General features: G+C 44.9%; 1 protein-coding gene and 1 long non-coding RNA gene across 3 annotated transcripts in view; one reads left to right on the top strand and one right to left on the bottom strand.

The window, feature by feature from the left end:
* Nucleotides 1-3,746: 3,746 nt before the first annotated feature.
* Nucleotides 3,747-6,768, bottom strand: LOC145716037 (uncharacterized). Its single transcript, XR_014138366.1, has 3 exons — nucleotides 6,645-6,768; nucleotides 4,228-4,349; nucleotides 3,747-4,117 (listed from the first exon to the last, which is right to left on the bottom strand). It is a non-coding gene; the product is annotated as an uncharacterized LOC145716037 (long non-coding RNA).
* The window catches only part of SWAP70 (switching B cell complex subunit SWAP70), a 60,755-nt gene continuing 56,126 nt past the window's right edge, over nucleotides 6,049-10,677 (top strand). The window contains exon 1 of one of the 2 annotated variants that reach the window (XM_081797393.1): nucleotides 6,049-6,242. In XM_081797393.1, the coding sequence (XP_081653519.1) occupies nucleotides 6,144-6,242 (99 nt within the window). In that variant the 5' untranslated portion in view covers nucleotides 6,049-6,143. The remainder of the gene's footprint in view (nucleotides 6,243-10,677) is intronic. The other variant, XM_081797394.1, reaches the window with a different exon arrangement.

Raw genomic sequence — 10,677 nt, 5'->3', positions numbered from 1 at the left:
CACAGGTTAAGGGCTCAGTTCCATAAGTCAGATGCTAACCACCAGTCCAAGCATGGGTTATTACCAGTGCTTCTGACAGACTAGCTGGAAATCAGAGGTTCCTATACCTCTCTTCCTTGGGTCCAATTGATTTGCCAGAGTGGTTCACAGAACTCAGGAAACCAGTTCACTTACTAGATTACTGGCATATTACAAAAGCTTTTAAAGAATGTGAATGAACAGCCATATGAAGAGATACATAGAGTGAGGTCCTGCACACAGAAGCTTCTGTTTCTGCAGAGTTTGAGGCCTCGCACATGGGTGTGTTCTGGTTCACCAACCCAGAAACTCTTCAAACCTTGTCTTTTTGGGCTTCAATGGAGGCTTCATTACATAGACATGAATGATTAAATCACTGGCCATTGGTGACTGATTAAACCTCTAGCCCCTCTCCCCTCCCTTGGAGGTCAGAGTGGGACTGAAAGTTCCAACCTTCTAATGATATGGTTGGCTCCACTGGCAAACAGCCCTCATCCTTAGGTGCTTTCCAGAAGTTCATGAACATAACAAAAGACAACTTAATCATTCTCATCACTTAGGAAATTCATGGGTTTCAGGAGTTCTGTGCCAGGGATTGGAAGAAGGCCAAATACAGTTGACCCTTGAACAACACAGGTTTGAACTGCATGGGTCCACTTATATGTGGATTTTTTCGGAACAGTAGGTACTATAAATGTGTTTTCTCTTCCTTATGATTTTCTTAATAACATTTTCTTTTCTCTAGCTTACTTTATTGTAAGAATTCAGTAAATAATACATATGCAAACTGTATGTTGACTGTTTATGTTATCCGTAAGGCTTCCAGTCAACAGTAGGCCATCAGCAGTTAAGTTTTGAGGAAGTCAAAAATTATACTTGGATTTCCAGCTGTGAGGTGGTCGGTGCCCCTGATCCCCACATTGTTCAAGGGTCAACTATATATATATTTCTTATTATAAATCACAATATCATGTAGCGAAAAATACAATTTTTAAAAAATTTTTATTTATTTATTTGAGAGAGAACATGAGCAGGGGGAGGAGGAAGGGCAGAGGGAGAGGGAGAAGCAGGCTCCCCACTGAGCAGGGAACCCTACTCAGCTTGATCCTGGGACTCCGGGATCATGACCTGAGCCTAAGGCAGATGCTTAACTGACTGAACCACCCAGGTGCCCCTAGCCAAAATACCATTCTACATTCTTCTTTCTCCTTCATCTCCCACAAGCTTTTTTTTTTTTTGGCTTTCATACTTCTGCACATTCAGCTACCTCTTTCTGGAATGCCCTTCCTTCTCCTCTCCAGCTGTCTGTAACATTTTATTAATTTTCAAGACTTAATCTCCACCTTTGAGATGCCTACCCTTATCCTTATCCTCAGTGGGTAATTGGGTAATGTTGACATTGATATTCTCTTTTTTTCCTTTCTTTTTTTTTTTTTTTGGTGCAAAATGGTGATTTATTAAAGCACGGGGACAGGACCTGTGGGCAGAAAGAGCTGCTGCACAGGGGTTTTGAGGGGTGGTTGATTATATACTATGGGGTTGGGGGAGGTAAGGAACAAGGGAGGTTTTCAAAAGAACTTTCACATGAAGAGGACTTACAAGATACCGGAAGCCTTGTCATTGTCAACTTAAGATTTTCATGCATTCATTGGGTCAGTAGATCTGGCTTTGGTCTCAGTAGAAGATCATTAAATCAGGATATTCCACAGAACACTGGGCTCAGCCTAAACTCCAGCTACTTTTGTCTGAGAAGGCTTTAAGAATTAGCCCTGTCACACGGTTCTTATCATTAAAAGATCAAATTTTGCTGCTTTTGCACCTTGAGCAAACCACCTCAGAGGTTTTTGTCCTCGTTGGCATCAGAACTCTATTATTATTCTCCTTCTTGTTCGTCACTATTGCCCCTCCCATTTGGATGGGCTTTAGTGATTATGGGTGCTTTCACAGATGGTATCTTACTTGTTCCTCACAATAACCCACCCCTGTGAGGCAGAGAGGGCTACTGTTTTTCCCAGTTGGGGGAACTGCAATTTCACCTGGCTCCGAGGATGTGGAGCGGGCCTGACTCCCTGGAGTGCTACTTAAATTCTGGGACCGATTTATGAAATTTCCCACGGAACCAGAAGCCTCCCCTTATCCCCAGGAAAGCTGTGGTATGGCAGTAATGGAGATGCTATCGGCTGCCGAGAGGCCAGGGGCTGGACACCACTCCCACATCTGCACCTTCAGGCACAGCTGTTCAGCATTTTTGCTTCTTGTGGCCAGATTGTGCCACTGATTACGGGGTATTTCAGACCATGGGGAAGGTAAGAGCTCTACAGACCTCACCGACAGGCCTGGCGCTCCTCGCTTATTTGGCCTCAGATGCCAACCTCTCTAATTTCTTCCTTCCTTTTTTTTTTTTTTTAAAGAGTTTATTTATTTATTTGAGAGAGAGAGAGACAGTGAGAGAGGGAACACAAGCAGGGGGAGTGGGAGAGGGAGAAGCAGGCTTCCCGCTGAGCAGGGAGCCCGATGCAGGGCTCCATCCCAGGGCCCCGGGATCCTGACCTGAGCCGAAGGCAGACGCTTAACGACTGAGCCACCCAGGCGCCCCAACCTCTCTAATTTCTTCTCACATCTCTGCTCTTGCCGTTCTTCATACTCCACACTGGCCTTCGCTTGAGCTTCTTGACTAAACCATACTTTGTCTAGGCTGTTTTTTGTCTGGAAGTTTCTTCTCTCACTTTTGCCCAGTTAGCTACAACTCATCCTTCAGAACTGAGCCTCACTGTCACCCCTCATTTGCAGCTTTCCCTGTTCCTGAGAGAGCAGCATATTCACCTGTACACACTCATATCAACCCATACTTTTCCTTTGTAGCACTTAGCAGAAAAACACAGGGTGGTCTGGAATGCCGTCCAAGGGGACAGAATACCATTTGTTTGTAACACGTAGAAGCCACAAGTATTAGCCATAATTAGCTAGTCCTGAATAAAAGAGCAAAGTCTATCCAGCCAAAACTACTTGAAAAGTTTTCAAATCCTTTATCTATACCTTTCAAACCCTATGGAGCTCTGTAGTCAGTTTTCCATGACACCTGTTAGAATCCCCCTTTTCCCACCCAATGCCTTCACATACTAAAGCTGCTTTTCCTTTCTTCTCAACAACTATACCCCCCACCCCCACCTCAACTTTTGCACTGTGGTCTTCTTTTCCTCTTCCTTTCTTCCTAATTCTCCATGACAAAAAACAGCTTAAGAACTAGTCTGGGAAAGTAGGACTCTTCTGGAAGGTAGGGGAGAGGAAGAATGAGTAGGCCAGACCAGAATCTTCTTTGGTGGGCAGGGGAAGGAAACATTATCTTGGGAACATTATCTTTTCACTGTTGTTCAGTTATCTAATGCTACATAACAAACCACTCAAAACTTAGTGGCATGAAACAACTACCATTTCATTATGCTCATGATTCAGTGGGTCAGAAGTTTGGCAAGGACACAGAAGGGATGGTTCTTCTTTGCTTCCCAATGTCTGGGGCCTCAGCTGAGTTGGCTCAAAAATGGCTGGAGAGGGCGCCTGGGTGGCTCAGTTGGCTAAGCGACTGCCTTCGGCTCAGGTCATGATCCTGGAGTCCCTGGATCAAGTCCCGCATCGGGCTCCCTGCTGAGCAGGGAGTCTGTCGCCCTCTGACCCTCCCCCCTCTCATGTGCGCTCTCTCTCTCAAATAAATAAATAAAATCTTTAAAAAAAAAATGGCTGGAGATGGTAGGGACAGCTTGACTGGGGTCATATGTCTGGGATTTGAGTTCTTTTCCATGCAGTGTCTGCTGGGACTAGAATGTCTAAGATGGTTCCTTCATTTATATATCTAATGTCTAGGCTGTAGGTTTGAAACTGGGATGTGGCCAGCATTGTTTTCTCTCTTCATGTGGCTTTTTCCTGTGACCTCAGCTTCTCACAGCATGGCATTAAGTTTCCAAGAGGGAGCATTCCAAGAGTAAGAATTCCAAGAAATCCAGGTGAAAGCTGAAAGGCTTTTTGTGATCTGGTTCAGAAGTCCCAAGCTGTTACTTCTGCCACATTCTGTTGGTCAAACAAGCCACTCAGTTCAGCTCATATCCTAGGGGAGGGGAATTAGATTTACCTCTTAATATTTAGATCAGTATGGATCCACAGAGAGGAACAGAGTTAATTTCTGCCATCTTGGAGACCATCCACCATAGTCCTTACCTCATCCCAGCCACTACAGTTCATGTCCCCTTTCATGGAATTGCCTTGAAGTCCAGGATTTCATCAAAGTCAGGTCCAGGTATATGAGGCTCCCTGATTGGAGCTCCTCTTCATCTGAGGAACTGTGAATTAAAGAGACAAGTTATGTGTCCCATCCCTGCCACTGAAAAATATGAGATGACATCATTCTGCTTTAAAATTTGTTTGGATTATGAGAATTGGTATTGTGGGAGAAATGGGAATTTGGAAGTTCAGAATGTCCTAGTCATGTGATTATATATATATATATAAAAGCTTTGAAATACCTGTTTGGTGCTTACAGATACTGAGAGAACCATCTAGTGGTTAAGCTGAACCCTGAGAATTAGGAGGGTTTCTTTTTTGTCACTGCCCAGGGAAAGCTGAGTTGGCATTCAGAAATTAAAGGCTGAATCATATGTTTTTCCTGACTGGCCGATTTGGACTGGAGTTGGGGAAGGTAAATGAGAGAAATGATACTGGCATGTCAAGATAAGTCCTGACAAATGGTGATAAAGTAGGGTAGGGCCTCAAGGGCCCTCACAGTGAGGGACGAGCAGTCCCTCTGCTTCTGCCCCTTCCCTTCACCTAGGTTATTCTTTCCTCTGGCCCACCAAGTTCCCTTTGGTCTACAGCTCATTGAGCAGTTCCTTCCTTTTCTGCTTTTTCCCAATCCCCCTTCCTTATGATGATCTTTTCCTTTTTTATAAGGTACATATGTGTGTATTTAGGAACGTAAAAGAAGAAAGCAAAACCAAACTTGATCTGAGAATGATCTCCTTTTCAAAACGCTTGGTATTTGTTCTTCTCTCCGTATCGTCCAGATTTAGTCTTGGATTGGAGAGGCAGGGCACTAACTGTGCCTGGTGACTTCATCAGATTGGAGTCAGCCAGCAGTCCTTATTATCCTATGATGTGAACACTAGAAGAACCCCTCCAGAACATCTGGTGCAACATGTTCATTTGTATGTGGAGAATTTGAAGCCCAAAGAGCTCAGGTGACCACTGTTAACAGATATTAATTAAACATCTACAATGAAGAGGACGCTCTTATAGGCTTGGATGTGTTCTTTTAAATGGTCCACCCATTCTGACTAGTAAAATAGGTGGAGTGATTTGCTGTGATTCTCTCATAACTCCTATTGTGTAAGCACAGAAATACCACGAATGGCACAATAACCGGAGTCAAACCGTTGCTAAGTTGTGAACTGACCCTCAACAGCTGAAGGTTGGGAAGAAAACGTTGCCTGACTCCGTGGCTTCTAAACCAACCTTAAACCTCGTCTCTGTGCCCCCACACCCACGACATAGTAGGCATCAAGAAACGTTTGAAAAATTAATATAAACCTTCCCTCAGAAGCCCTTCCCTGCCTCCCCTCCCCCTCCACATCCTCTCCGGCTAGGAACTGCGCTAGCATTGGAGGCCCGGCTCGGGGACTTTTCCGGCTCGTTAGTTCTCCTCCAGACAGTGGTGCGTCCTCGGGACAGATGCGGGGCTCCTTTTTTTTCACTGCGGGGCGCGGGCTGGAGGCTGCTCACCCCGACTCTCATATTTTTCCCCGGAATTGGGGTCTTGTTTGGTGAGCACGTAAGCACTAAAGGTGGCCCCACGCGGTCTGGGGAACACGAGGGACCTGCGGGGTAGTTCTCAGCGTCCAAGCCGGGAGGGAAGGCCCGTGGGGGTGGCTAGCCCCGTCCACTCCCGAGTCCACCCCGCACTCCCACGCCAGCACGCCCGGCTCGGGGCCGGGGCCCCGGGGGCGGGGCCTGGAGGGGCGGGGCCTGCCACGGTCAGGTGACTGAAGGGCGGGCGGCTGTGGCGGCGGTGGCGGAGGGGAGTCAGACTCGCCTTAGGGTCGGCGAGGCGGGCTGGCAGTCTGGGTAGCCACGCCGCGGCCATGGGGGGCTTGAAGGACGAGCTGCTCAAGGCCATTTGGCACGCCTTCACCGCACTCGACCTGGACCACAGCGGCAAGGTCTCTAAATCCCAGCTCAAGGTGGGCGCCCCCGCCCCGTCCCCAACCCAGGCCCTCCCGGGCGCGCGCACCACCACCCCCGGGTGGTGGAAGCCGGCCCCGGCGGGCGGTGACCCCAGGGAGGGGTGAATAGGAATGCGGCGGGACGGCCTGCTCTGCGCAGAGGGGCCAGTGACCGGGATTTGGCGGTTCTGCCTCCTTCTTGCCTTCGGGCCGTGCCCTCGGGCGGGTAGTTAGCCCCCTCAGGGCTCCCTGAGCGGTGGGGGGGTTAGGTGGGGATGGGGTCTGAGGGGCGAGGCGGGCTCCTGTCGGCGAGGTGGGGGGGGGCGCCCAGAAAGTCTCAGGCTCGGAGAGAGCGATGGGAAGCTCCCTTAGGCAGAATACCCAGATTACCGCTCTACTCTGGAAGAGGAAGGGACTTACCCAAGATCACTGGGCAGAACCTTCTGTAGAGGGCACGCTCCACATCCAGGCAGCCCTCAAAACGGCCAGCTGCACCCGAGGCAGTCTGGCTGTTCAGAGGAGCGAGAAGTGCCCAGAGCCCGGTCTCCAGCGGCTTCCTCCTTTGGGGGCTTTGGTGGTGGGGGACGCTTTCTGACTTGTGAGAAAGACCTCCCCGCCTAGGGGCTTTAGGTCAGTCATGGGTGTGCTGCGTCCCGCAGGGACCTTAGTTCCGGGTTAGGAGCCCTGATCTTTCTGGCAGAGTCTTTATTGTGACTGCCAAAGACCCCATCTTTGAGAGTATAGGGTATAAATAAAGGAATGCTTGTAAATTGAGTAACCCCAAGCAGGGAAAGTGGCATTTAGCCAGGAGAAATTGGCAGCTTCTTCAAAGTGTAAAATATAGAAATAGACAAGAAGAGCCATTCACAGGCATTTCTAATATCCACATTTTGGATCTGAATGTCTGGTTTTCTCAGCCTCTTTCTGGGAATGAATTTCTGAAGATTGGATTTGCTTTGTTTGTTTTGTGCAGTAATCAGGAGGTTTTTATGAGTAGTGGTTTTTATGCCGGTAGGATTTAGCATTTGTTCTCCTTTCATCTTACTTTCACACTCCTCTCTTCTTCTCATTCATAAAATCATAGTCTGGAAGGGTTCACAGAGATCATTCTCTTAATCTTTATTTTACTTTTAAATTACAGAAAAATTGACTTTTTTGGTGTACAGTTCCATGAGTTTTAACAAATGTACAAATTTATATAACTACCAAAATCAGGTTTCCATCCGTTCTGTCATCCCAGGAAGCTTCATATTGCCCTTGCACCTCCAGCTGGGGTCAACCAGTGGTCTGCTCTGTTCTTAATTGCTATAGTTTTGTCTTTTCCACAGTGTCATGTAAATGAAGTCATTTGGTATGTAACCTTTTGACACTGGCTTCTTTTACTCAGGGTAATGCCCTACAGACCCATCCATGTTATTGTGAGTATGTATTAATAATTCTTTTTTATTAAGTAATCCATTGTATGGTTTGTATGTATCCCATGTAATGGGATAACTGAAGTTAATCTATTCACCCTTGAACATTTGTGTTATTTCCCCTTTTTGGTGATTATGAATAGAGCTGTGTTTTCCTTTTTTTTTTTTTTAAAGATTTTATTTGAGAGTGAGAGAGAGTGTGCACAAGCAGGGGGGAGCGGCAGGTAGAGGGAGAAGCAGGCTCCCTGCTGAGCAAGGAGCCCAGTGTGAGACTTGATCCCAGGACCCCGGGATCATGACCTGAGCTGAAGGCAGATGCTTAACCGACAGAGCCACCCAGGCACCCGCACTATTTTTACTTTTAATTTACCTACACCACTATATTTAAAGTGGATTTCTTGTAAGTAGCATGTAGTTGGGTCTTGTTCTTTAATCCATTCTGACAATCTCTATTTTTAATTGTTGTGTTTAGGCCATTTACATTTAATGTAATTATTGACATGGTTAGATTTAAGGTTACTAATTTTACTGTTTGGTTTCTGTTTTCCAATTTTTTGTTCCACTGTTTCTCCTTTCCTTCCTTCTTTTAGATTATTTGAATATACTTTAGTATTTCATTTTAATACTGAGTTCTTTTTTTTTTTAAGATTTTATTCGTTTATTTGACACAGAGAGAGGGAGAGAGAGATCGAGCACAAGCAGGGGGAGCTGCAGGGAGAGGGAGAAGCAGGCTCCCCGCTGAGCAGGGATCCTGATGTGGGGCTTGATCCTAGGACCCCGGGACCATGACCTGAGTAGAAGGCAGATGCTTAACCGACTGAGCCACCCAGGCACCTCAATAATGAGTTTTTTGACTATATTTCTTTGTATAGTTTTCTTAATGGCTGCTCTAGAGATTATAATACATACCTAACTTTTCAGTTTACTTAGAATTAATATTTTACCACTTTAAGAGGAATGTGGAAACCTTATCACCATTTAAGTCCTTTTAACCTCCCTGCTTTATAATTGTCATATTTATTAATTTACACACATTGAAAACCTTATCAGACAATGTTAAAATTTTTTTGCTTTCAACCACCATTTTTATTTTAAAGATCTCTTAATAGTTTTTTCTCCCCAGATAACTCTTTAACTTTTTTAAAAAAGATTTTATTTATTTATTTGAGAGAGAGAGAGAGTGCGCACAAGTGGGCGGAGCTGCAGGCAGAGGGAAAAGGAAAAGCAGACTCCCCACTGAGCAGGGAGCCCAAAGTGGGGCTCAGTCCCAGGACCTTGGGATCATGACCTGAGCCTGAGCCACCCAGGTGCCCCGATAACTCTTTAATTTTATAGATAAGGTGGATTAAGCTTATGAGGTGTTTGGTGGCTTGCCCAGACTCCCAGCTGTAAGTAGTAGCTAAATCTAGTACCAGGATTTTCCAACTTTTGAGCCAGTGTTTCTTAATTTTTTCTCATTTAGCTGATGACATAAATGACATGTTTCTTTTTTTTCTTAAAGATTTTATTTATTTATTTATTTATTTATTTATTTATTTATTTATTTATTTGAGAGAGAGAGAGAGAGACAGCATGATAGGGGAGAGGGTCAGAGGGAGAAGCAGGCTCCCTGCTGAGCAGGGAGCTGGATGTGGGGCTCCATCCCAGGACTCCAGGATCATGACCTGAGCCAAAGGCAGTTGCTTAACCAACTGAGCCATCCAGGCGCCCGACATAAATGAGATGTTTCTGTTACTTTTGTTGCACTCCATTCAAAATTGTCCTTGTGGCTGCTTATAGAAAAAGAGGATTCTTGACTGAAAGGCTTGGCAAGAAATATTAAATCCCAGTACATACCTTCACCCACAAGATGTTGATAATGCAACTATGCAATTGTATTTTGTCTGTCCCTTGTCTGCTTAACCGAGAGACTTTGGGATTGATTTCGTTCTGTTCATCTTACCAGTCTTCTTGGAATGGAAAATATTAAGAAAAAATTTCTATTTAGATCTTTCCTTTTTGTTTTGACTCTGAAGTTTGATGTCCACTGATTTATTGTCTAGGAGTAGAGTTTTTGCCTTAATTTGTTCATTCATTCATTTGTTCGTACAATAACCTTTTGTGTGTCTATTTTGTGTAAGGTACCATGTTAATTTCATAACAAGATTAGTATTTTTAGGCTCTTTTTTCTTCTCTTTTTAAAATTTATTTTTTTATTAACATATAATATGTTATTTGTTTCAGGGGTACAGGTCTGTGATTCATCAGTCTTACACAATTCACAGTGCTCACCATAGCATACCCTCCCCAGTGTCCATCACCCTCCCGCCCCCCTCTACTCCAGCAAACCTCAGTTTGTTGCCTAAGATTAAGAATCTCTTATGGTTTGTCTCCCTCTCTGGTTTTGTCTTGTTTCATTTTTTCCTTTCTTCCCCTATGATCCTCTGCCTTGTTTGTCAAATTCCACATATCAGTGAGATCATATGATGATTTTCTTTCTCTGATTGACGTATTTCGCTTAGCATAATACCCTCTAGTTCCATCCACGTTGGTGCAAATGGCAAGATTTCATTTTTTGATGGCTGCATAATATTCCATATATATATATATATATATATATACCACATCTTCTTTATCCATTCATCTGGACATTTAGTCTCTTTCCATAGTTTGGCTATTGTGGACATTGCTGCTATAAACATTGGGGTGCACGTGCCTCTTCGGATTACTACATTTGTATCTTTGGGGTAAATACCCAGTAGTGCAATTGCTGGGTCGTAGGGTAGCTCTATTTTCAACTTTTTGAGGAACCTCCATACTGTTTTCCAGAGTGGCTGCACCAGCTTGTATTCCCAACAGTGTAGGAGGGTTCCCCTTTCTCCGCATCCCTGCCAACATCTGTCATTTCCTGACTTAATTTTAGCCATTCTGACTGGTGTGAGGTGGTGTCTCATTGTGGTTTTGATTTGGATTTTCCTGATGCCAAGTGATGTTGAGCACTGTTTCATGTGTCTGTTGGCCATTTGTATGTCTTCTTTGGAGAAATGTCTGTTCATGTC

Source organism: Leptonychotes weddellii, chromosome 11 (assembly GCF_054177405.1).
Source record: "Leptonychotes weddellii isolate Sample4059 chromosome 11, ASM5417740v2, whole genome shotgun sequence".
NCBI lineage: Eukaryota > Metazoa > Chordata > Mammalia > Carnivora > Phocidae > Leptonychotes > Leptonychotes weddellii.
Note: the sequence above shows the minus strand (reverse complement) of the source record. Positions and strands in the feature narration are given on the sequence as shown.